This window comes from Megascapheus bottae, chromosome 1 (genome assembly GCF_031878675.1).
Source record: "Megascapheus bottae isolate mThoBot1 chromosome 1, mThoBot2.hap1, whole genome shotgun sequence".
Taxonomy (NCBI): domain Eukaryota; kingdom Metazoa; phylum Chordata; class Mammalia; order Rodentia; family Geomyidae; genus Megascapheus; species Megascapheus bottae.
The window spans coordinates 26,239,890-26,265,697 of NC_143509.1; the positions used below are offsets into that span (position 1 = coordinate 26,239,890).

The 25,808-nt window shown below is 53.0% G+C and overlaps 1 protein-coding gene across 8 annotated transcripts in view; it reads left to right on the top strand.

Annotated features, from left to right (window-relative positions):
• The first annotated feature begins 10,018 nt into the window (after window positions 1–10,018).
• Tcf3 (transcription factor 3) overlaps window positions 10,019–25,808 on the top strand; it is a 30,809-nt gene continuing 15,019 nt past the window's right edge. For 7 of the 8 annotated variants that reach the window (XM_090339026.1, XM_090339050.1, XM_090339065.1 and 4 more), the window contains exons 1-5: window positions 10,235–10,554; window positions 12,648–12,776; window positions 16,549–16,621; window positions 24,712–24,785; window positions 24,947–25,025. In XM_090339026.1, the coding sequence (XP_090195152.1) occupies window positions 12,705–12,776; window positions 16,549–16,621; window positions 24,712–24,785; window positions 24,947–25,025 (298 nt within the window). In that variant the 5' untranslated portion in view covers window positions 10,235–10,554; window positions 12,648–12,704. Of the gene's footprint in view, window positions 10,100–10,234; window positions 10,555–12,647; window positions 12,777–16,548; window positions 16,622–24,711; window positions 24,786–24,946; window positions 25,026–25,808 lie in introns of those variants that run through there. The other variant, XM_090339035.1, reaches the window with a different exon arrangement.

A 25,808-nucleotide genomic window follows, 5' to 3' on the forward strand; every position in this document is an offset into this window, starting at 1 on the left:
GAGACTCAGGCTCCATCTGGCACAGGGCCAGCCGCCAGCTGCTACAGCCCCCTCCCCTCCTCTCCCCTCCCTCCTTCCTCTCCCTCCCGAAGCAGTGGGGGCAGGGCGCGCAGCCCCAGCAGCTGCCTCCACACCCCACATCCCTAGCCCCCTGCAGCAGCACAGTGCACGGGGCCCAGGCAGAGCCTTTGCCAGAGCCAGGCTTCCAGATGACCTTCCTCCTGGAAGCCCATTTCTTCACCTGTTGACTGAGGGTAGACCAGGAACAGGTGAGCGAGTCTGGGACAGTTGTAGGCATTGTTAGGAGAGAAATAATTCATAAACTAGTGTTACAGGCTTGGCTCTGGAGAAAGGACATTCAATGATGTGAGAACAGACTATGCAAAGATCCTGTGGTCAATGGATAAAATAAGGCCTGACCTACTGGGTACTTGGCATGCTGCTGATCCTTCCTCCTCACACCACCACCTGACTTTTTTCTAGGTTTCTCCCAGGACTGCGTGACCCAGTCCTGACCTCAATGTCTGTCCAGCTCTGTATTCCTTTCCCCAGCTGGGCCTTCCTGAGCTCCAGCATTGCCAGGTGTGAGCCACCAGGAGCCAGCTATACATTTTCTGGACAAAAGGCACAGTGAAGCCATAAGCCAGCCTGGATCTTACCCATGGCCTCTCTCCCAAAGCAAGGAAATGGAGGCCAGCCTTTAGTGATGCCCCTCCCCACCGCCCCCCAGGCTCTGTGACACAGGTCCCTCTGGGCAATGCTTGGGGCTGTCCCGATGCTCTAGGAAGGGAATGCCCCTTCTCATCACCCCAACACCTGCTGGGGACACTAGGGGCTCCTGCACCTCAGCAGCAGAGATTACCTCCTCCTTGTGACTTCTCAGGACTGAGCACTTTGCTTGGACCCAGGCAGCCTGTGGAAGGAAGATCACGTTACAGGCTGGCCTGTAAGACTCAGTAAAAAAAAAAAAATAATAATAATGCTAACAGTAAACAGGCTGGGTATGGTGGCTCAGGGCCTGACAACCTAGCAACTCAGGAGGCAAAGCCTGAGAGGATGCCAGTTCGAGGTCAGCTCCCATGGCAAGTTAGTGAGTCCTCATGCCCACCAACAAGCCAGGTGAGGTGGCATCCCAGCTAAGAGCCTGGCCTCAACCAAATCATGAGGCTGTACCTGAAAAATAAAAAGGGCTGGGTGTGTGACTCAAGTGGTAGAGTACTTGCCTTAGGCTGTACAAAGTCAGTTCATATACCAGTGCTGAGCGAGGGGGGGAGGGCAGGGAACGTGTTTTCAGAGATCACCCGGGACCGTGCTAAATGCTATCAGCCTTCTTCACCCATGAAAACTCCGGCTCTGAGCCATGATGGTAGACCAGGATGGTAGACTCCCTCTACAGTGCTCCTCCTCCACCTCCTCAGCTGTTCTCAGGGTCACCTGCTGGGGCATTCCCCACCTCCTCCCCTGCTCCCCCCACCCTGATCGCGTGGGTTTTCCCTCAAGGACCCTGGGGCTGCTATGAAGTTCTTACTGAAAGACCCCGCCCAGATCCTGCCACTCTCCATCCCAGCACTCTCCGTCCTTTGGTTGAGAAGCTTGACTTTCTATTCTTTTTTTAAAACAAGCACAACACAAAGAAAAGGCCAACAGAAAGTCTCAACAAATCTCACTTCAAAATTTTAAAAATATTTAAGGTAAAAACTGAAATTCTCCCCCCACCCCATGCAGATTACCGTTAAGTCCTTTTGGGTTTTTTGTTGTTGTTGTTTATTTGTTTTTTTTTAATTGTTGGGGCAGGACTTTTGCCTAGTGGTAGAGCACTTACTTAGCATGCACAAAGACAAGATTGGATTCCTCAGTACCACATACATACAAAATCTGGAAGTGGTGCTGTGGCTCAAGTGGTAGAGCCTTAGCCTTGAAGAAAAAGCCCAAGGACAGTCTGAGGCCCTGAGTTCAAGCCCCAAGACTGGAAAAAAAAAAATGATGGGCCAGGAGTGTAGCCCAGGGGTTGAGTTCTCAGCTAGTATGCACCAAGCTCTGGGTTCAAGTCCTTGGTACTGCATACTCAGAAAAAGCCAGCAATGGTACTGTGGCTCAAGTGGCAGAACACTAGCCTTGTGCAAAAAGTAGCCAACGACAGTGCCTAGGCTCTGAGTTCAAGCCCCAGGACTGGCAAAAAAAAAAAAAATATTCAAGGGCCGGGAGTTTGGCCTAGTGGTTAAAGTGCTTGCCTAGCATGCATGAAGACCCGGGTTTGATTCCTCGGTACCACATACATAGAAAAAAGCCAGAAGTGGTGCTGAGGCTCAAGTGGTAGAGCTCTAGCCTTGAGAAAGTCCAAAGTCCAAGGACAGTGCTCAGACCCTGAGCTTAAGCCCAAGACTGGCAAAAAAAAAAAAAAAAATTCAAGCCCTACTGAGGTTGAAATGAGGATCTCACACACTTTCTTAGATTTTTCACTGAAGGGGAGTGTAGCCTAGTGGTAGAGTGCTTCCCTAGCATTCACGAAGTCCGGGGTTCCATTCCTCAGTACCACATACATAGAAAAGCCGGAAGTGGTGCTGTGGCTCAAGTGGTAGAGTGCTAGCCTTGAGAAAGCCCAAAGACAGTGCTCAGGCCCTGAGTTCAAGCCCCAGGACTGGCACGGAGAGCGTGGGGGGGGGGGGTGTGGGTGTGTGTGTGGGGAGGGAGAGAGAGAGAGGGGGGGAGGAGGAAAGAAAGAAGGAAGGAAAAAAGGAAGGAAGGATAAAAATCTATTCTTAGTGTAAAACAGGCATAAACATCTGACCTGTGCTTGGTTCTGGACCCAGACCCTGCCTGGCTTTACTACGTAAATGCATGCCTCCTCTGATGACCCAGGGAGAAAAGTTTTATGTGACCTGAGTTCAGGTCCTTGTGGAATTGTAAATATCCCACTTGTGATTAGCCCCTGCCGAGGGCCACACAGCTAGGATATAGCACAGTATCAGGATTGAAACTCAGATCCCCCAGAAAGCTGGGCCACAGAGAGATTGAGCAGGAGTTCCACCTGACATGCCATCCTACACAGGCACCTCCGGGTCCTAAAATTCCCCCAAGTTCCAGGAGCCCTGGCGGGCCTATGCCGGCACTGGTGGCTCCTACTTGCAACCCTAGCTACTGGGGAGGCTGAGATCTGAACATTGTGCTTTGAAGGACCCCGGGCAGGAAAGTCTGTAAGACTTGACTTCCAAATAACCACCAAAAAGCCAGAAGTGGAGCTGTGACTCAGTGGAGAGCGCCAGCCTCGAGCTTGAAAAGCTCAGAATCAGTACCCACCCCTGGCTCATGCTGAAGGAAAGGCAGGAAGAGGATGGGACAGAAGGCTGCCTCTGGGTGTGCCCCACTGGGTCCCTGATGGTACCAATCTCACTTCTGCCAGTTGTGCCCTCTCCCCAACCACCTTTCTCCTCCAGGCTCCACTTTGTGTTCTGCTCTGGCCAGTACCCACCGAAGCCTGCTGGGCGCCTGCCGTGGTTGTGCCTGCCCCCTATGGCTCTGTACTTGTCTGTGTCCTGCTTTATCTTAGGGTCCTTCTCCAGGGGACCTCCCCCTTCCCTTTCAATCTGTAGAAAGGGTTCCAGCCCCCCCTTTCCTCAAGGCATCTCAGCTCCTGGCCAGGTCTCTGGCTTCCACCCTCAATAAGGCCCAGTGTCCGCAAGTCAAGTCAAACTTTCAGTTCAGGCAAAAAAGAAAAAGAAAGCTGGGCACTGGTGGCTCACACCTGTAATCCAAGCTACTCAGGAGGCTGAGATCTGAGGATCAAGGTTCAAAGCCAGCTTGGGCATCAAAGTCTGTGAGACTCATCTCCAACCAACCACCAGAAAACTGGGACGTGGCACCATGGCTCAAGTGGTGATATCAACTTTGTGATAGCATATTTATTTGTATTCCTTTCACTATAGGTGACAATTAGATCCTTTCTCTGTTTATCCTGTCACTATTTCTTTTGTTTTTTGTTGGTTGTGGAGCCTGAACTCTGGGTATGGGCCCTGTCTCCAAGCTCTTCAGCTCAGGAATATCACTCTACCACCTGAGCCATGGTGCCACTTCCAGATTTCTGGTAGTTGATTGGAGATAAGAGTCTAACTAACTTTTGTGCCTGGCTTTGAACCACGATCCTCAGATCTCAGCCTCCTGAGTAGCTAGGATTACAGGCATAAGCCACCAGCGCCCAGCTTCTATTTCTTCCTCCTCCTCCACCTCCTCCTCCTCCTCCTCCTCCTCCTCCTCCTCCTCCTCCTCCTCCTCCTCCTGCCCCTCTATTACTTCTTGGAAGGGAATCTGCCTCCCCGCCATCCCTGAGCCTGACAGAGGCACCCCATGTTTGCACAGCCTGCTCGGGAATGTAGCAGGACAGGCCCTAGGGCCCTGAGTCAGGAGGCAGGGCACCCAGCCAGGAGGGGCAGCCTGCCCTCATGCTCTGCCTCCATACATGGCAGCGCGTGGTTGGTGAATGGGTCAGGCAGGTGGCAGGAGCTGGAGTGGGAGGAGGGGGGGGACCCCAGTACATCTAACTTAGCCTAGGCCTTCACTGAGCCAGGGTTTGGGGGTTCAGGCTAAGTGGAAAAGCTCAGCCCAGATGGCCACTTCACTCATTCACTCATTCATTCACTCATTCATCCACCTGTGCCTCCGCTCCACTCAGCCCTGCCTCTGTCCCAGTGACAGCCCCCCTACTTGCTTTTCCTCATGTGGCAGCCATGGGCTCTCCACATGGACAAATCAGGTAATGTCCCTCCCTTGTTTAAGTCCCTGCTGGAGCTCTCCAGTGCTCCAGCTTCCACCTTGCCATATTCCAGGGCCTGTCACTCTCTGACCTTGGACTGTCCTCTTCATTTCTTTCTCCAGCTTTGGAAACCTCATTTCTTAACTATAGCACACTGGGTTCTACCTCAGGGCCTTTGCCTCTGCAGTCTTCTGTCTGCCTATGCACTTTTTTTGCTCTCTGTCCACTGACTACCTCCCCATTTTTCCTTGTGGTCACAGCCTAAGAACCTTTGGTCCCAAAGACTCCACTTTGGGTCCCAAGAGATGCTCTCAGGGCCCATTTTGTAGGCCTTTACCAGAGGACCTCCCAACGTGAAGTATTAAGGGCCAGTCCTGGGGCTTTGAACACAGGGCCTGGGTACTGTCCCTGAGCTTTTTTGCTCCAGGCTGGCACTCTACCACTTGAGCCACAGCTCTACTTCCAGCTTTTTGGTGACTGGAGATAAAGAGTCCCATAGAGTTTTCTACACAGGCTGGTTTCAAAACTTGATCCTCAGATTTGAACCTCTTGAGTAGCTAGGATTATAGGCATGATCCACCATCATCTAGCATTATCCAGTTTTTTTATTGTTCCCCCCATCACCATAGTACTGAGTTGTTTAAACACAGAGCCTCAAAGTGGTTAGGCAGGTGCTCTACTGAGCCACACCTCAGCTAGCCCCCCCCTTTTTTTTTGGTAGTCGTGGGACTTGAACCCTGGGCCTAGGCACTGTCCTTGAGCTCTTCAGCTCTCTAGCTTTGAGCCATAGTGCTACTTCCAGTTTTCTGATGGTTAACTAGAGATAAGAGTCTCACGGACTTTTGTGCCTGGGCTGGCTTTGAACTGTGATTCTCAGATCTCAGTCTCCTGAGTGGTTAGAATTACAAGTATAAAGCACCAGCCACTGACCCCCTCACCTCCCTCTATTTTTTTATGCTGGTCCTAGGACTTGAACTCAGAGTCTGAGAACTGCCCATGAGCTTTTTTGCTCAAGGCTAGCACTCTACCATGTGAGCCACAGTGGGACTTCCTGCTTTTGGGTAGTTAACTAGAGATAAGAGTCTCACTGACTTTCCTGCCTGAGTTGGCTTTGAACTGCAGTCCTTAGATCTCAGTTCCCTGAGTAGCTGGGATTATAGGAATGAACCCCCAGCATCCAGCCCTGGTTTTATCCTATTTTTCAAATAGGCTCTTGAGCTCTTTGCTTAGGTCTAGCCTCGGATCTGCAATCTTCCTTAGCCATGCTTCCAAGTAGCTAGGATGCCAGCTACTTGGTATCCCATGAGCCACCATGCTCTGCCCTAGTTTGGGAGTGCTGGGAAGGGAATCTGTGTTTGATACATGAGAGCCAAGCAGTGAACGCTGAAAAACATCCCCAGACACATCATCCATCTTATACCAACCTTTGTTATCTGAGTTCCCAAACAACAGAGGCTCAGATCCAGCCAGGGGAGCTAGAGAAAATGTCCCTAGAAGCCAGGTAGAATGAATGAATAAGTAAATGAATATTACATGCATGCATGCATGCATGCATGAATGAATGAACGAATGAAAAGACTAGAGCCTCCACAGCCCAGGCCGAGGTGGGGTAGCTATGGTGAATCTGATGTCAAGGATGGGTCTGAGTGGAGCAAGTGTAGCCCCCACCCTTAGGGCAGCCATGCTGGTAGCCTGGTGTATTTTCTAGGTCCAGTGAGGATACTGGTCAGTGCTGACCCGATCCTGCTCTACCCACCAGCTTCTGAACTTGAGGGTGAAGCAGATGTTGAGGAGAAGGTATTTATACCCCAGGAGACCCCAAAGGGGCCTACTTTGGAGATCAATAAAGACAGGAGACCAATGATTCCTGCTTGTAACCCTAGCTACTCAAGATCTGAGGATTGAGGTTCAAAGCCAATATGGGCAGCTAGGTCTGAGAGACTTTTTAAATTTTTTTAAAAAAATTTATTTTATTTTTGGGGCTGGTCTTGAGGCTTGAATTTAGGTCCTGGGCATTGTCCCTAAGACCTTTTGGGCTCAGAGCTAGCACTTTACCACTTGAATCACAGTTCTACTTCTGATTTTTTCGTGGTTCATTGGGTAGTTTTGAACTGCTACCCTCGGGATCTCAGCCTCTTAAGTAGCCAGGATTACAGGTGTGAGCCACCAGCACCTGGCCTGTGACTCTTATCTCCAGTTTACCAGCAAAAATCCAGAAGTGGAGCTGTGGCTCAAGTGATAGAGCACCAGCCTGGAGTAAAAAAGCCAAATAAAAGCATGAGACTCTGAGTTTAAGTCCCAATATTAGGGAGGAAGATAGGAAGGTAGGAAGAGAGGATGGGAGGGAGGGAGGAGGGAAGAAGAAGGGGAAGAGAGAGGGGGGGAGGAAGAAAGGAAAGGAAAAAAGATCATAAATCTCTACTTCTGCCCCACCAAATGGGCAGCCTGGGCCTATGCCTCCACTTTATGCTGCCTTCTAGAAGTTTCCACCATCATACTCCCATCCTCTTTTCCCTTTTCCCTTTCCCTGGTTTTCCCAACACCAGTGGGTTTAGGTGGCCATGCAGTCATAGGTGTGGCCAGGCGGGGAAGGCTTGGCTGGCAGGTAGAGAGGCCCCACGGGAGAACAAAGGCTATAGTCAAGAGGGTGGGGGCGTTGGGCTGTGGGCCGCCCCACAGGGCCTCTGGCACCAGCCACTGGCTGCCTGTCCCCCTGTCACGGTGCCAGGGCCCTGCAGGGTGAACCCAGGCCTTGAGGCTTGGGCAGAGGCAAAGTAGAGGCCTCTCCTCCTTGGGCTGCTCCGCCCAATGACTCAGCCCCAACTGAGCAGGGCTCCCCAGGGAGGACAATGGTGGCTTGTGGCTGCCAGAGAGCTTCCTGACAGGTGGCTGAACTCCAAGGTAAACTTGACCCTGGGGGTGTGGGGAACTCTTAGCCTCAGTCTCTTCATCCATGTAATGGGTTTAATCACTTGGGCAAGAGACCTGATCATCAACTCCTGGCTGTCAATGCCACACTTGGCACAAATAAGGGAAGGTTCTTCTTGCTTTAAATGGTAAGAAACTGGGACCCGGAGAGTGGCCTAGTGGTAGAGTGCTTGCCTAGCGTGCACGAAGCCCTGGGTTCGATTCCTCCTTGCCACATACACAGAAAAAGCCAGAGGTGGTGCTGTGACTCAAAGTGGTAGAGCTCTAGCCTTGAGAAGGCCCAAGGACAGTGCCCAGGCCCTGAGTTCAAGCTCTAGGATAAATGGCAAGGAACTAAAGGAGATCCTACCCACCAGGGTCCCCAGGCTAGCCACAAAGCCCATACACTGCCATCTCCCTGAGTGACACTGAAGGACCTCTCTAGAAACCCAAGCCTCAGTTGTATGTTGTAGACCTTGAACATGAGTTGGGGAGGGCTGTCCCCACAGGCCTCCACTGCAGCCTGACCTTCAAGAAACCCCCTAAACTAGAGTGAGGACAACCAGAACTAGCCAGATACCCTCAAATTCATGGGGTGAGGGTCAGATCACAGAGAATAGTGGCTGAAAAGGATTGGGAGACCCAGATCCCAAAGTGGAAGGATGCCGAGGGCTCACGAGTACAAACTAGAGACTTTTGGAGCCTGCTGAGTGTCTGATGCTGCCCACGGCTGCTCTCTAAATGGCCCAGAAAAGTAGCAAGAACTTGCTTAAGGCTGAGAGTATTGGTGGCTCATACCTGTAATCCTAGCTATTCAGGAGGCTGAGATCTTGGGATCCCAGTTCAAAGCTAGGCTGGGCAGGAAAGTCCATTAAACTCTTCTGTCCAATTAAACAGCAAAAAGCCCAAAATGCAGGTATGGCTCAAGTGGTAGGGTACCAGCCTGGAGCAAAAAAGCTAAGGGTCAGTGCCCAAGCCCAGAGTTCAAGCCCCAGGAGTGGTGCGCACACTCACCACATACACACACACACACACACACACACACACACACACACACACACACACACACACACACACACACAGCTTGCCCACTTGTCCAAGGACTTAGGTGAGGGATGAGATTGAAACCCAGACACCCAAATTCATACCTCATTCTCCAGATCTGCAAATGTCGGGGACTCCTTGGGGTCACAAAGGGTCAGACTGTGGGTACAGGTGGGGGGGTCTGTGGCTGTTTTAGGAGCTCTCTGTATTCCTGCTTGGACTTTTCATCCTTCCCTTCAGCTGGATGCCTGGGTGAGGAACAAGAGGCCCAACCAGGGCATAGGCCAAGAGCAGGCAGAGTCTGCACCAACACTTACTGCCAAAGAGGGATGGTGATTTCTTTCTAGATTCCAGAGGACTCTTAGAAGACTGATCTCCTTTATTCTACTTGATCTGGATTCCACAGGGTCTTCGTCCTCAAAGGCTGAAAAGCTCCCCCTGACAGAAATGGACACGAACATGTCAGGAAGCCCCCATTCTGCTTTAGTTTGGTCCAAACTCAGGCTCAGAATCTATTTTTGCAGATGAGGAAATGGGGTCTCAGAAAGGCAAAAAGCACAGCCTAGTTGGGGACTGGTGGCTCATGCCTGTAAACCTAGCTACTCAGAAGGCTGTGAGATGTGAGGGTCGTGGTGATTTGAAGCCAGCCTGGCCAGGAAAGGCCTCGGGAGATTCTTCCCTCCAATAAGCTACTCAGAAAACACTGGAGCACTGTGGTTCAAGTGGTAGAGCGCTAGCCTGGAGCAAACCTGGGCCCAGAACTCAAGCCCCAGGACCGGCAAACACAAAGCAAACAAACAAAAACAAACCCAAGACAAAACAAAACACCGACAGCCTAGGATCCTCGCGGGGCTCTGGGACCCAGAAACTCCATTTCCCCTCCGTTAGTATGCATTCGATGATCACTCCGGGCCAAATGCGCACGCTCGCGGGACACAACATGGAGCGTCAACCCCAGAAACGCAAAGACGACCAACGCAACGCAACCGAGCGGGCGGTTACGCCAAACGCAGAGTAAAATCCCACTACTTCCCTCCCCACCCCCGTGCTCCCCGCCCCACCCTCCCTCGCTTCTCGCGGACTCTCTTCCAAAGGGTCCCGCCCCTCTCTGGGGCGGGAACAAAGTGGGGCGGGACCTTCTTGCGAATGGCTAGAACATGCCACCAATCATAGCACCGCGTCCTCCGATTGGTCCTTCTCACTGTGTCTCATCTTTCAATCTCACGGTTCTTCCCGCTTGCGTCAAACACGATGCGCTCCGCTTGCGTACCCCTCCGCGCAAGGAGATAGTCCCTGCCTCTTCCCCAGGCCTTGGAAGTCATATCTCTACCCGGGACGCACCCAGTCTCAGACCGAGGAGACTTCGGAGCTTCAGGTCCTCCTGGAGGGTGCTCGGAACTGGTGAGAGTCTTTTTGGGCTGCGCCGGCGGTGCGGAGGGATCCCTGGCGTACAGCCGGGCGGGGCGCGGAAGGGGGCGGGACTTGTCTATGGGCGGGCCCTATCCGGGGCGGAGCCCCGCAGGCGGCGCGGGGCGGGGGGCGGAACATGTCTCCCGCCGCAGGAAGATGAGGCAGCGGCGGCGGCGGCTGCGGGTGTAGCGGGCCGGAGCGGAGCCGGACCCGACGCGGGCGGCAGGCACCGCGGCCACCGCACGGCGCTGCCCCACCTCCCTAACTGGCCGCGCGGGACCGACGACGCGGCGTGGAGGGGGAGGAAGGGGGCCACGCGCGCCGCCGCCGCCGCCGCCCACGCGCGCGACCCTCGGGGGCTCGGCCGTGCCGCCCCTTTGTCCGGGGGGGGGGCCAGTTCATGCCGCCGCCCCCCCGTGCTCCGCGTGCGGGGTTGAGCTGAGCAGGTGAGCGTGCCGAGACCCTGGGGGAGGGTGGGCGGGAGGAGCGCGCGACGGTCGTGGAGCCGCGCCCGGGACCCCCGCCGCTTTGTGCAAAGTTGGCCCCGGCGCCTCCCTCCTCCCCCCCCTCCGCCCCGGCCCACGCGGGGTGGCGGTGGGGCCCGAGCCGCGGCGCCGGGCGGTGCGCGTCCCGCGGGGCGGGCGGTCGGGGGCGGCGGGCCGGCCCTGGAGGCATTGTTCTCCAACTTTGCGCGCCGGAGGGGGGCGGCCGACGTGGAGGGCCCCGCGCCGCCCCCCTGTCGCCCGCACTTGGGAAACTTTGAGCCGCCCGGGAGCCGGCGCGCGGAGGGGCGCCCGACAGGGTTGTCCAACTTGGTGGCGGGGGGCTCCCTCGGCCGCAGCGTGGGGGGGGGGATCCCGGGGCGTCCCCCCTCCCCCCCGCCTCTCCCCCCTCCCCGGGGAGGGGCCCGGCCGGGGTGGGGAGTTTGGAGGGGCAGCGAGGGGTGGGGGTAAGAGGAAGGTCCTTTTGTCTGCGCCGGGGAAGGTGCCACCGCGCGCTCCCCGCACGTCGAGGGTGCTGGGCCGGGGCTGGGGGGCTGGGGGCGGGCCGGGCGGGAACATCTGCTCCGCGTTAATGCCGGGGTGCGGCGCGGCTCGGCCCGGGGTCGAGGACACCGCGGTGGCGCGGCAAGCTTCAAAGGGTTCCCGGGCCGCACCGGCTGCCCCCGGGGGGGAAAGGAGGCGGGTGGGGAGGGACGGGGGGGGGGGGGGGTCGTCCAGCCTTCTCCCCTCCCCCCATAAAAGATGAAACCAAGTGGTTTTCAAACACCTCTCCAGCCTGCCACTCATCCCCTCCCCTAAGGTCCTGTGATACCTCCACCACCACCTCCCCCCCCCCCCAGAAATCTTGAGTTTCTCTTAAAAAAAAGAAAAGAAAAGCCCTGTTTCAGTCCTCCCTCAAGTTCGGCCTGAAACATCGGTTTCCACTAACCCCACATAAAAGTGCGGTTTCGTACTACTCAAAAGAAAAAGAAAAAAAAAAGTTAAGTTTCACACGCCCTTCGAAAAGGGAAAAAAAAAGAGAGAGAGAGAGAGATAGACACGTAGCCAGGGAGGGGGTGCGACGGGGCGTCCGTTTCACACCCGGTGCTGGAGTTGGCAAACAAAGAGAGGGGGTTCCTCTGGTTTTGAAGTTGGGTCTCCCTCTTCCCCCCCCCAGCCTTCACGGGTTCTCTGGCAGTCCCTGCCCCCAGGGGAATCCTGGAGAAAGTCCTTTTTGGAAGGGAGGCCTTCTTGCTCTTAACTCCTTCTCTTGGGGTGGGATGGGGCCTGGCAGGTGGAACCCCTTCCCCCATCCCAAAGTGGAGCCCCCTTGGGACGGCATGGAGAATCCTTGGTCTTGGAACTCCCCCCTCCTCTAGGGGTGGGGAAGCAAAGGATGTTTTCAAAGTTGCTTAAAAATAATTGCCGGATATATCATGACAATAAAACAACCTCTGATTTTTTTTTTCCCTCCTGAATTTAGTTGGCTGTGGGGGAGGGGTTCATGTGAAGGGAAGCTCAGCAGGTCCCCTGATCAAATTCTCCTTGCTTCAAGTTGTAAAGCCAGCAGTGGCACCTCCCAGTTTTCTGACTTGTGGATTTATTTCTCATTGGATTTGGGGGTAACCAGGTTCTTTACTATGCACGGACAGCTGCTGGGTGAGGGGAGAGTCCAGTGAGAGTCCCTGGGAACTGGACCTCGACTGTCCCTCCTCTCTAGGGGCTAGGTTGGTGGTATAGTCTGAACACGATTGGAAATGAGAATCTGGGAACCCTACATCCCACTTAAATTGTACAATTTGATTCTCTGGTGGTCACCGAAGGAGTTGAGGGCTTTTATATTTGACACCCCTCTCCCATTGTTCAGGCTCCCTGTGGCACCCAATGGGCATCCCAGCATCCCTGGACCCTTCCCTCCGGATTCCCCTAGACTCCAAACTCACCTATTCCCCACAATCCTCTTGGGTCAGACTTTTTGTAACCTTTTTTTCCCCTCATTCATGTGTGCATGTCACTCATCCCTACCTGTGTCCACTCCTCTGGGTTTTGTTTTGCAGGGCCATCTCTAGACCTGGGGGAGCCACCCCAGTTCCTGCACAGGCCCTTGCTGGAGGATGAACCAGTCTCAGAGAATGGCGCCTGTGGGCACAGACAAGGAACTGAGCGACCTCCTGGACTTCAGCATGGTGAGCCAGCCAGCCTCCCCTGTCTGCCTCCTGCTCTCTGGGTTCACTGGCAAGATTTGCAGGAGGGAAGAAGCATCTGTGAGTCTGAAAGTGTTTGGGCCTCCAGCTTGCTTGGATGGAAGGCTCCATGGGTAGAGCTAGGGTTCCCTTCTCCAAAGGCTGACACCTCCCATGAGTGTGTAACTGGAGAGTTTTGCCCAGCCAAAGAATGAACAGAACAGTAGTGGGAGTGGGGAGTGGGGAGCTGGGCTTACCCCACCTTAGCTTGACTGTATGAGCCATTGTGGTCTGAGGGTCTCCTCAAAAATGGGGCTGTTTGCTCCATCCCAAATGCCGAGAAGGACATGCAGAGAGGCTGGCCCAGTCCTGAGCCAGCCCACCCTGGGGACTTCAGCCTGTGGCAGAGGATACAGAGTGATTTCTCAGTTGGTCACACTTACTGGCAGGCAGGGTTGAGTGGAGGGACCATGAGCCCCGTATGAGTGAGTGGGGATTTGTGGGTAGAGCTGCGCCTAGAGGTGGGGCCTTGTTCACAAACCCTGTTAGTGTATAGTCAAGGTCATGGTTGGGGAGAGACACCCTCCCCAGGTGGTCAAAGGGGCCCTGAATTGTCTGTTTTCCAGCTGTGTGGATAGAGCTCAGAGATGGGGTGGTTTAGAAAAGTAGCAGCCCAGACTGGCCTAGCAAGGCAGAGAAACCAAAACTCCCTCAATTACTGGGAGCTGGTGGGCATCTGGAAGGCATAGGCCCCTCAGTTTACCCATTGGTACAGTGAGATCTCCCTCATGCCCCAGGACCATGGTTTTTTTCCCTTCTCACTGAAGTGTGGCTAATTCCCTAAGTCCTGCCTCTTCTCCCAAACTCCATTTTGGTCTGAAACAACTGAGGAGAGGTACTTTCAGTCTGAATTGAGCTCTTCCTGGTTGATAGCCCAGGCCCCTAAGATCTGTCAAAAATAAAAGTCCCCAAACCGAAACAGCACCAGCCACCCTGCAGAAAAACAACCCACGCGACAGAGTGGCCGAGGTTCCGGAAGGACCATGCTGGTATTTTTAAGAGCTGTTTTATTTTTGCCTCCTTGGCTGAGTAACCAGAGGTACAATTCAGTTTTTTTTGTTTTTTTATGGTTTTTTTTTTTTTTTTTTTTTTTTTAAACTGACAGGTCACAGCCTAATGGGCCAGAACACACCAGCTTGAGGGTGTAGGTTTACCCTCAAGAGAGCAGTCACCCCCAGAGTGCCTCCCATACAAACGCTCGTGCAGGCTAGCCCAGCCCAGCAGGACGTGGCACAGCTGAGAGGCTGAAAGTGAGGAACTTGCCTCTCTGAGGGTCCCCGCTCCTAAGCCTCACGAAGTGCTGGAGTGTGACCCTCTTTGGGGTTGAACAAGATTGTGACCCACACCCATTACTCCTTGGAACCCCCACCGTTGCCTGTGCAGCTTACCTTAGCAACAGGGAGTTAAATTATTTGTTCAAGCAAGACCTTTTGGGTTGAGCCATGCATGACAGACAAAGAAAGCTCTTCCCTGGGCCAGGATCATAGGAGGCAGAAGAGGCACGTGTGTATATATGTGTGTATATTCATTCTCCTGTTAGAATCTCACTAGGGTCTGATTCTAGACTTGAGTTTCCTTAGCTGAAGAAGGACACATGATGGTGGGCTGGGTGTCCTGGAAACCCCCTACATGGGTCTTGGATGGTCCCTGGGCCTGAGGAACACACTTGTGGGGCAGAAGGTGACCAGCACTCGCTCCGTGGTGTGCACAGGTCTGTCTGTAGCCCTTTCCACATGGCCACACCCTGACCTGAGTGCATTTGACAAAAGAGGAAACTAAGGGGTATAGGGTAGAGGTAGGCTGCTCAGGAAGCTTGTGGAGCCCGTGGGATAGTTCCCAGTACCCTCCAGGCAAATACCAAATCAGTGTAACCTGGCACTCAAGGATGAAACGGGAAGGAGTACTAATCAACCACTTCCTCAAGGCTGCAAGCCTCAGTTTCCCCATTGGGATTTGACCTTGGGAAACTGGCTGTGTCTGTGTGAGGGGATGTGCACTGAATTGAAACCATCTATAACTTGGTATAGCTTGGCTATTCCTTGGAGTGAGACATATCCAGCCTCGCTTGCCAGACCCAGTTTCTTCTTTTGTAGAATGAGGGTGGAGACCAGTCTGCTTCCTAGGTCCAATTCCTAGTGGGGGTCCCGGGCCCACAACTGCTTAGTTGGCTCAAAGGTGTTGGGAGTTTGGGGATGGGGGCTGGCTCTTTCCCAGCAGCCCCTAAAGTTATCTGGGCCCTGCTTGGAGTGACTGGAGCAGCCTCATGATGCAGAACAGAGATAGGCTTTGTTTTTTCTGTGGCCCAAGGGTTTGTTGATGATGGGTCCTTGAGTTAATACTGCTAAGCTTTTTACTCATTAGGGACTTAGCACCCTGAGTGAGCCAAGTGGGTTGGGGGCAGTGGATGGCAGCCTCCTGGCCTTGGCATTGGGGATAACTGCAGTGTCAGTTGGACGTCAGATACTTGGCATAAAGTATCCAGCTCCCTCTGGGCTCTGCCCCTACTTGGGCCTAAGGTACCTTTTTTTTTCTTTTTGCCAGTCCTAGGGCTTGAGCTCAGGGCCTAGGTACTGTCCCTGGGCTTCTTTTGCTCAAGGCTACCACTGTACCACTTGAGCCACAGCACCACTTCTAGCTTTTTCTGTGGGTGGTCCTGAGGAATTGAATTCAGGACTTCATGCATGCTCGGCAAGCACTCCACCTAACGAAGCCCAGGCCAGTTTCCTCTTATGACCTGTGTCATACTATGCCTGCCCAGGCCACACAAGGGCTGTTTTACCCCGACCTATGGTCCTTACACACCAGCTTCCATAGGCCCAGCCTTGAGCATTTGAGCCCCGAGCCTCTTCTTCTTCCACCTGTTGAACACCAACACTTTCCTTTTCTTTTTTTCTTTTTTGTTTCTTTTTTGTTTTTGTGGGTCATGGAACTAGAACTCTGGGCCTGGGCACTGTCCCTAAGCTCTTCAGCTCAAATCTAGTGCTCTACCACTTGAGCCACAGTGCCACTTCCAGTTTTCTGGAGGTTCTTTGGAGATGAGTCTCCTGGGGCCAGGAGTGTGGCCTAGTGGAGTGTGCTCTGGGTTCAATTCCTCAGTACCATATACACAGAAAAAGTGGGAAGTGGTGCTGTGGCTAAGTGGTAGAGTGCTAGCCTTGACAAATCTCAAGAACAGGGCTCCAGCCCTAAGTTCAAGCACCAGGACTGGCCAAAAAAAAAAGTCTCCTGGAATTTTGTAGCCCGACTCACTTTGAACTACTATCCTCAGATCTCAGCCTCCTGAGTAGCTAGGATCACAGGAATGAGCTCCTGTCGCCCGGTTTCTGACACCTTACTTTTCTAAGCTGAAGATGAAGGAAAACTGCATAGTTGGACCCCATGAGCTGCAGCCCTTGGCCTCCACAGCTCATTGCCTAATCAGGTTACATTTAGACCCACTCTCACCCCAGCACAAAACGGGGAGCTGAAGTCCTGGACATTATGACCTGGTGGGCTGTGGCGGACATACCAGCAGCCAGGACTGCTGTGACCTCACCCCAAGCTGCAGCTACTGTAGGTATACCTAACTTCAAGGGATAGCAGGCCTCGGGTCTGAGGTCGAGGGTGGAAGATCTCAGTCCCCAGCATCCCTGAGCTCTGCCTCTCTGAGGCGCTGAGAAGCATGGGCTTGTTCTTGGAGCCTGTCCTCACCGCTCTCCTTCTCTGTCGCCTGCAGATGTTCCCGCTGCCCGTGGCCAACGGAAAGGGCCGGCCTGCCTCCCTGGCTGGAGCCCAGTTTGGAGGTTCAGGTAGGACTGTGTGGAGAGTCAGCTGTAGACTGTATCCTGCAGGACAAAAGTCAGTGGGGAGGGCGTGCACTTGTGGCGTGGGGACCACAAGCCAAAGAGTGCCCCAACGGACAGCATGGTGTTCCCACATCTTGACCTGAGTTGGGTTGGGACCGGGTGAAGGTTGCTCTGGGTACCACGCTATGCCCACATCCATGCATGGATGGGGCTCAGGCCTTGTCACATGCAGTCTGTCCATGGGGAAACTGAAGCCCTCATCCAACCCTCCCATTATTTTTAGGTGGGGGGAGTCAGTTGTGAGGCTTGAACTTTGGTCCTTGAGCTCTTCAACTCAAGGCTACCACCCTACCCTTTGAGCCACAGCACCACTTCTGGTTTTCTAGTGATTCGAGACAAGAGTCTTTACTGCTGGGGCTGGCTATGAACCATGATCCCCAGATCTCAGTCTCCTAAGTAGCTAGGATTACAGGCGTGATTGGCTAACCCTCCCATCTTGTAAGTCCTATTGAAATCTGTCTTGCCGTGCTGCTTGTATTTCAGGAGGTATTAGCCACTCGCTGTGCCTACTACCTTACTGCTGGGCCACCCTAGTTTTCACCCTAGTTTCTGGGATTGGACCTCAGCACTGACAGTCAGTCAGTGTGTGCAATGGTGACCAGCCAGGGACAGCAAGATGGGGACCCTTGTTAGATAGCATCCGTTTCAAACTTGATAGCAAGCATTTGGGGTAGCCCAGCCTGAATGGGGTCCAGCCATAAAACCAAAGCTGGGGGAAAGTATCCAGGCAGAACGCAGAGCCAAGGAGCAGAGGAGGGGAGTGAATCCCTGTGAGAAGTAGGCTCAAGAGGGCAGGGGGAGCCTGTGATGGGATGACTGGGATGGGGCCAGGTGATGAAGGCCTGGTCACGTAGGCTCCTTTCCTCATGGGACTGTAGAGAGCCACAGAGGGTGTGGGGCAGAGATCATCCTTCAAATTGGAGCCCACCCTGGCTATGGACAGATGCTTGTTGCCAGCACATCTGGCTGTCTTCACGGCCTTGAGTGTCTTACTAGGGGCTTGGAATCGGGGCCTCCCCAGCTGTGTCCTTCCCAACACAAGAATAGAATGAGCTCTGTCTTATGGTGACCTCTGAGGCCCATTGATGGTGACCTGTGGCCCTGGGATAGGGGTTTGAATATTTGCACACCCCACCCCCAAAGGAAGGCCATCAGTCCCTGGCCTGTCGGCCTTCCGCTGTATTGGAGGAAGTGACTGTGGAGCTGACTTGGACTCCCAGGGACATGGAAATCCCCACAGGCCCCCATTGCCATAAACAGCCCCCAATACCGTTAGGTAGAGGCTCCTAGCCTCAGGCAGGATTAGGCCACTGTCCATTTGCCCCCTAGACTCTGCAGCCAAGGCTAACATCTCCACTTTTCAGAGCCACAGTACAGGCATAGGCCCAAGGCCTGTGACTTACTGGGCCCTGGCTAGCAGAACTGGGCCCTATGAACATTGTAGACTGGTTTTCATGGTTCCCATCTGCCTGGCCCTGCCTGCTCCTGGCCTTTATACTCAGGCATCAGGGTGTGGGGAAGCCTGTCAGGGTCATTTCTTGCTCTGGGGGTATAGGTGTAGTGGTCTGTATCTTGCTACCCCATTGTAAAGTTCTAAGCAGATAGTGCCAGGAGCCCTAGGGGCATCAAGGACACAGAGACCTGAGCCACCCGTTCCTCGCAAACGGGTACCAGACAGGCATACCACTTGCAGGATAATGTCACTTTTACACTCCCACGTTTTCCTGTCTACAGAAGGGTCATCTGCCCTGCTCACAGCAATGCAGCGGGTCTGGACACAGGGCCCGGGGTGGCATCTTCCCACCTACTGCCACTCTGGAACCAAGGACCCAGGAGAAGGGCCTTGGTGGTCCACCCAGTGGGAGTTGGGCAATGACCTCAAGCCCATGGGCTACTTCCTGGATAAATTTCCCCTTACTCTTAAGCACTTTAATTTAAAAACCATAGTTGCAGGAAGATGCAGAGAAGCGTATGAGAAGGACCGATACTCCCTGGGTGACCACTTGTGTGTCTGCCATACAGCAAGATGCAAGCAAGGGTGGCGCGGGCACTGCTTGTATTGCATGTGTATTTAGGCTGATGTTCTGTGTGGTTTTATCCCTGTGGAGTCATAACCACTCACATTGCACTTACTCCCCATCTCTCCCATCACTCCTGACCCTAACGCTGGCATATTCTCTCTGCTGTGCAAATGGGAAGTTCCTTTCCATTGCTGAGGGATCGGCTCTTTAAGAACTGCATAGCATCAGTACACACGGCTGTTTTCTGAGCTCTGCATGCATTGCTAGGTGATGGCCTGAGAACTCCCAATGCTCACAGGCTGAATTCAAAGTTGTAGTTAACCCTGCTGTACCAGCAAGGAAGCTGAAACTCCAGGTTTCAGTCCAGCTGTCTCGTGCTGCCTCCTGTAGTGCCCTTATCCCCACTTTGCATGAGTCTTGTTGGTGTGTAAGCACTCTATATATACAACAATCGTAGTCCTCCACATGCTTGTTTGGTGGGGTAGAGCAAAAAGAAATAATAAAGCATCAAGATTCAGGCGTCACCACAATAAACTCAGGGAAATCTTTCTTGGTGTTTGGACTGTGTCCCTTGGTCACGTATTCGCAGAGAGAGGATTCGATGTGAATAGATTTGCATTTTCTGTGGTACCCTGTCTTTATGCTCAGCCCAGAAGTCCTCTCTGCATCTTGTGACCTTAGCTGCTATTTCTAGATCTTGGTAGCAGGGATAGGGGGTGGGGGATTAACCACAGATACCCACCCCAGGCAAGTGGCAGTTGGCCTGCTAAGAGCGGGCCTTCTCCACCCTCTTGGCTAGCCTGGCACTGGCTGTCAATTCTAGATAGGCCCATCCATCCATCCGTCCGTCCGTCTTTATCGTGACCCCCATGGATCCATTCAGAGCGGTGGGCAGGACCACGTCAAGGGTCTGTCTCTGGGTTCCCTCCCAAGGATCCCAGCTCCCAAGGAGCACAGCAGCCTTCTCATGGAGTCCCCCCCCCTCCCAATGTCTGCTCCCAGAAGCTGCAGCTCAGATGCACCAGCCATGGGCTGTGTTGTGTGTGGTGGTCCTGTTCTTTGCTTTGCTCAACCTGCCCATGCCTTCCCTTGTTTGGAACAGCCTCTGAGAAGTGGGTACCACCAGGTCAACCAAAAGAGACGTGTTTGCTATTGAAATTGTGGGTGCTCCTTCCTCGTTCCCAGAGCAGAATTGTCACAAAATCTGTGGCCTGTCATTTTGCCTGAGCCCCAGGAGGCAGTCTGGGTCCAGTCCCAGCACTTACTTTTCCTTCCTGTCCCTTTGTCCTTGCTTTGCTGCCTCCTGCTTTATCTATTTTATTGATTGGCCCTCTGAGGAACCTGCTTCACAAGGAATCAATATGTATCCATCGATGTCTTTCTTCTCCTACTTTTATCTTAACCTCCTCCTGCTTAAAGTTTTTTTTTTTTTCTTCTTTGTGGACTGAGCATTGAAGGCCTCATTTGCTAGCTCCAGCTCCTGTGTGGTAACTGGGGCACTGAGGGCTGCCACCTCTCCTTTGAGGACCACCTAGCTCTCTCCCACTGGTTGCAATAATGCAGTTTTGTTATCTGACAGATACTACATTGAATTTTTGTCTTTTCCTTCAATCAAGTTGTTAGAGAGATTGGAGTTCTAAGCTTGGAGGAATGGGTTTTGTTTGTTTTGTTTTGTGCGTGTGTGTGTGTGTGTGTGTGTGTGTGTTTTGTTTTTTGGTTTTTGTTTTTTGTTTTGCCACTCCTGGGCTTGAGCTCAGGGCCTGAGCATTGTCCTTGGACTTTCTCAAGGCTAGAGCTCTACCACTTGAGCCTCAGCACTATTTCCGGCTTTTTTCTATATATGTGGTACGGAAGAATCAAACCCAGGTCTTCATGCATGCGAGGCAAGCACTCCATCATTAGGCCAAACTCCCAGCCCTCTCAGACTTTCTCTGTGTATTCGGGAGGCCCTCAGGCTGGAGTTTCTTTTCTGAAGACTTAACAGGAATCTGATCTCTGTCACTCTGGATGCTCCAAGAGTGATTGCAGCCTCTTCTCTCCTACAGCCCTAAACCCCAGGTATTCTTGGTTAGGCTGAGGGACCCACTGGCTCAAGGGTAGATCTTAGTATTTAGAAGACAGAGGTTTGTTTATGAGTTCATCACCAGCCTGGGTATGTAATGAAAAGTTGTTTTTTAAAAAAAGAAAGAATTGTCCAGATGGAAAAGCAGCTTTAGGTAGTAGCCCAAAGGGACAGAAAATGACCTGGCAAAGGCCTGATTCATACTAAATTCAAGCTATATTTCCAGGAGGCCAGAAATGGGTCCCAGAGGAGACATACCAGGTGGTGGGCCAGCATTCTAGATCCTTCAGATTATAATTAAGAACTGGAGACATAGCTCAAGTGGTAGAATGCTAACCATGCGCAGAAAAGCTGAGCCCAGAACTCTGAATTCAAAATACTCCCCCTTCCCTTCCCTCCCCTCTACTTGTCCTTCCCCCCACCCCACCACACCCCACCCCCGCCAAAAAAAGGAAAGAAACTTGGAATTTGGAGCAGTTGGCTCAAGCATGTAATCAATCCTAGCTACACAGGAGACTGAGACCTGGAGGGTCACTGTTTTGAGGACAGCCCATGTAGAAAAGTTTGAGGGATTCAATCTCCAGTTAACCCGTAAAAGCAAAGCAAGAGATGTGGCTCATGTGGAAGGGCATTCCCTAGCTGTGAGCAAGCGAGTTAAGAGTAGTACTTAGTACTGTGCTCCCCAAAATTAGAGGTTGAGGCTAGGAGGAGGCAGAAAGAGCTGACACACAGCCTGTTGCTGCTTCGAAGTCTTAACAGTTGATGCTGAGAACTGGTCAGTGCCAAGTGTAGTCCTTGGAATAGCATGATGGTGGTGATTATAATCTCCCTTAGTACACATGGGTGTTCCCGGTGCTTCACAAATACCAGACTTGCAGATTGCCCAGGTCCTGTGCACCTCCTGTCGACTTAATGCCTGCTGTGTATTCACAGTCTATCCAGTTGTAGCACTGCATCAGTGCAGATAGAGATGTTTTCTGAGTATTTTCTGTGCCATCTTGGCTGGCGCCCCAGTGAGGAGCATTAGGGTACTCAAAGTGGCTGTGTTCTGTCTGTCTTCATGAAGCACCTCTGATGCCAAGATCACTGGCAACATGGAGCTTTTCCACCAGCTAAAACCATGTAAAACTGGAAGCTCCTTCTCTGGACGACTGGCCACCTGTGAAGCTTTTTTTTTTAGCCTCATGTGTCTGCAGGTGGAAATTTGTGGTTGTCGTGGCATATTCTTTTGGAGACGTGGTTGTTACCTCTGAATGAAATGAATGTTTGTGGAGCCAGTTAGGGCCTCGGCTAGGAGAGGATGTCAAGGTGATATCCCTGAAGAGGGACAAAGCAGCAGATGTGCCGGCCGTGTGACAGACCTTGGCAGAGGCACACATCTCCAATTCACATGTGGGAAAGAAAAGAGCAATGGAGTCAGTTTGGTCTTTGTAGTGAGGGCTGAGGGCCTCGGGCACTTTGGGGAGATGTTGGCAGAGAGGACACCCAGGTTTTGTTTGTAAAAGCCCTATCAAGCTACCTGAGGCCCAGGTGGCATCTGCTGCATGCCGGGGTGTCAACTGTTTGAGACCACAGGAATGAGGAGTAGTGAAGTTCCTGCGGGTTTCGCCAGAGCCCCCAGTGCTGAAGTGTGAGGAGGCTAGCAGTCCTCATTAACACTGGCCACCCAGCTCGACAGTGGGCAAGTGGGTAGCAGAGGCCTCTTTTTACCATGGTGGCTGAGGAACTGCGGCAAGCATTGCGGGTGCAAGTGGACTCTGCCAGGAAAACTTGCTTCACAAACATGATCAAACAAGGGAAGACTTGATTCAGTGAGCCAGGATTGCCAAGCTCTGCAGGAGAATGGGAATGGGCACATGGGCTGCAGGGCCCTGACTGGATTGGTGGAGGCCTTGGTAATCCTCTCCCTCCCTGATACCAAGCCAGGGCAGCTGAGGCTTCTCTGCCACGCATGGAGGTAGTACAGCTCCCTGGGCAGTGGGCACCCCATCTTCCTCATTGGCTAGAATTGTGGAGCCCTGGGCAGCTGTGGACCAGCCTCACTCTTCCATACTGCTCCTCCAGTGGAGAGAGAGGGCCTCATACGAATTACACTCCCATGGCAGCTTCCTATTATATTAGTATGTTTTAATTAGTAGACAAGTAAGTGCTGCTATGAATATTCATGATAGGTTATTAAAATGCATAATTAATCAGGGGTGCAATTTTAATAACTATTAATGTTGTGGAGGAGGGGCCTTGCTGTTTTTGTTCTTTCTAGAAAGGGAAGAACAAGGGCCAATCCAGGGGATTCCAGGAAAGGCAGAGTAGAAGTCCATTTTGTTGGGGCCATTTGGGAACCCCTCACCACTGCCAGGCCCCTGGGTGCTGAGTTTGAATACTGTTTAGTCATGCCCTGCCAGTTGTCTTGGGGAGGAACACCATAATTTGCCACTTGAGGATCCTGGTGTATTGTGGGTGTCTATGGGGTGGGAGCCCATCTGGGGAGGAGTGGAGAAATCAGCCAGTGGGGTGGGCAGAGGGACACAGACCCAAGGGTGCTCAGCCCACCAACTGTACCTCATTAGGAGCCCCTGTAAGGTCAAGATACCCTAGGCTAGGTGACACAGGACAGCTGTGAGACATCTCCCCATTTTACACCCCCCCACACACACATACACACATACACATGCCAGAACAACATCCTAGCCCCATAACCAAAATCACATTGGAAATTTTTTATTTAGAAACAACCCCCTCCCCAAAATCATGAATATTCATTGGCTTTGGATTAATATGCATAATTATGTAAATTAGGCAGCAATTAAGCACCAGTTCTCCAGGGAGAATGATTAACACAAAGGCACGGAAATAGAAGGATGTGATTTGAAAGAAGTTTCTGGTGTGAAGAACAGGGGAGGGAGAATGGAGGGTGGTGCTGGAGCCGCTGGTATGCAGTGCATGGGGGGGGGGGGTGCAGCCAGGGCCTGGGCTGGACACACATGACCCACGTACACAGGTGGGAAACTGAGGTGCAGCCCTCGTGGCCAGGCGGGGGTACAGGGAGGTTCCTAAGGCTACTCTGCTCCTTTCCCAAGAGCTGAGCTCTGTTGCCATCTCTGGAGTCCTGGGCGGTTTCTTGTGTGAGTGGTGGGAGAGATAAAGAGCCCCACCCAGCCTTGCCCTGCCTCTCAGGACAAGGTCCTTATCCCCTGGCTGGTTAACCCCTGCCAGACTACAGGCCCTGTTCTCATGAGGCCGGGCTTCAGGAGAAGCCTGGAATCCCTCCATTTGCTCCCCTCCAAGCAGGTTCTGTGCCCTGCTGCCAGCCCCCCACATAGTGGGCAGCTCTCAGTTGCCCTTGTGTCAGCAGCAACACTGCTTTCCCATCTGCTGAGGCCCTAGTAAGCCATCTCAAAAGGTTGGAAGAGGCTGGGAGTTTGGCCTAGAGGTAGAGTGCTTGACTAGTATGCACAAAGACCCAGGTTCAATTCCTCTGTAGCACATACATAAAAGTGCCAGAAATGGTGCTGTGGCTCAAATGCTGTAGTGTTGGCCTTGAGGAAAGCCCAGGGACAGTGCTCATGCCTTGAGGAAAGCCCCAGGACTGGCCAAAGGAGAAAAAAAAAAAGGTTGGAAGAAAGCATGCCAGACATAAAACTGATCAGAGTAAGGCCTAAAGGGTCTAACTCAGGGTCTAACTCAGAGCAGGCAAAATGACTGGGGCTTTGACAAAAGGATCGGAGTTTGGTAGCAGAGGCTATTGGCACAAGTGTTACTGAGCTGCAGACTTGTAGGGACACTGAGTCCTGTATGCCCAGGACCTTGGCGTTGGTACTGGCTGTGGCACTGACACTGGCTAGCTCATATGCAGCTGGGCCAGCTTAACAAACTTCTCCCAAGTCTGAGACGTAAGTTGAAGCTAGATCTGGATGGATTGAGGGACCCTGACTCTCCTTCCTGTTCCCTAGGTCTTGAAGATCGGCCCAGCTCTGGCTCCTGGAACGCCAATGACCAGAACAATCCCTCCTTCGACCCCAGCAGGGTGAGGAGCACCTGCAAGGCCTTACAACCTAGGCATGCCCTTGCGCAGGGAGTGAGAAAACTTGAGTTAAAGGGGGTCTGATTAGTGTGTGTCAGGTTGTTGTTGTGTGGGTGGCCCTGCTGTCTGGAGACCCCCACCCTCACTACATTCATACCCTGCAGACCTACGGCGAAGGAGCCCACTTCAGCGAGTCCCACAGCAGCCTGTCTTCGTCCACATTCCTGGGACCTGGGCTTGGAAGTAAGTGCATTTAATAGCTGAGGCAGGTGGACAGCACTCTCTACCTGGACAAGAGTGCTTGCCTTCCCCTGTGGGAGCCCGTGTCCAGGCTCTGCTCTGCAGGTCCTCTGCAGCCTGTGTCCACCACCTACGGGATAGAGATCTGCCAGAACCTTTAAGGTGTGGTGGCGTTGTGCCTCCCTCTACTAGCCAGCCCCACTGCGGCCTCTTTTTCTCTGTAGAGCAGCTGACACAAGGGGCCGTTCCTCTTGTGACCCTGGGGTTGGAGGGTAGGCTATGGAAGTACTAAGATGTGACTGGTCTGAGTGCTGGGTATGAACTAAGTAACTCAGTATTCCTGGCAAGTAGGGAAACTGAGGACTCTGAGGGCACAGTGTTCTCTGGCCTGACAGGCAGCTTGGGCTTAAAGGCATGAATCCAGCTGGGGCATAGGGTGCAGCTGAGCACCCACCACCAAGAACCCAAGCCCCATTTCCTAGAGAGGAAGGTAAGGGCCACCCTGAGCCAGGGTTGCCTCCACACCTACAGAGAGGGACACTGGGTTCCCTTCTCATGCCTCCTTCTCCCTGGCCTCTCTCTCAGGCCTCCTACTTGGTGAGGGTGGCAAGGCTGCTGGGCTATCGCAATCTGGGTGGCTTGAGGTCAGCAGAATCCAGAGCCCAGCTAAGTCTCGTTTTGCCTACCTCCCCCAGTACACACAGCCACAAGGACTTCAGCCCCAGTCCCGTGTCCTCACTTCACAAATGGAGTCAGCCAGGCTGGGTCTCTCATCCCCATTCTCCA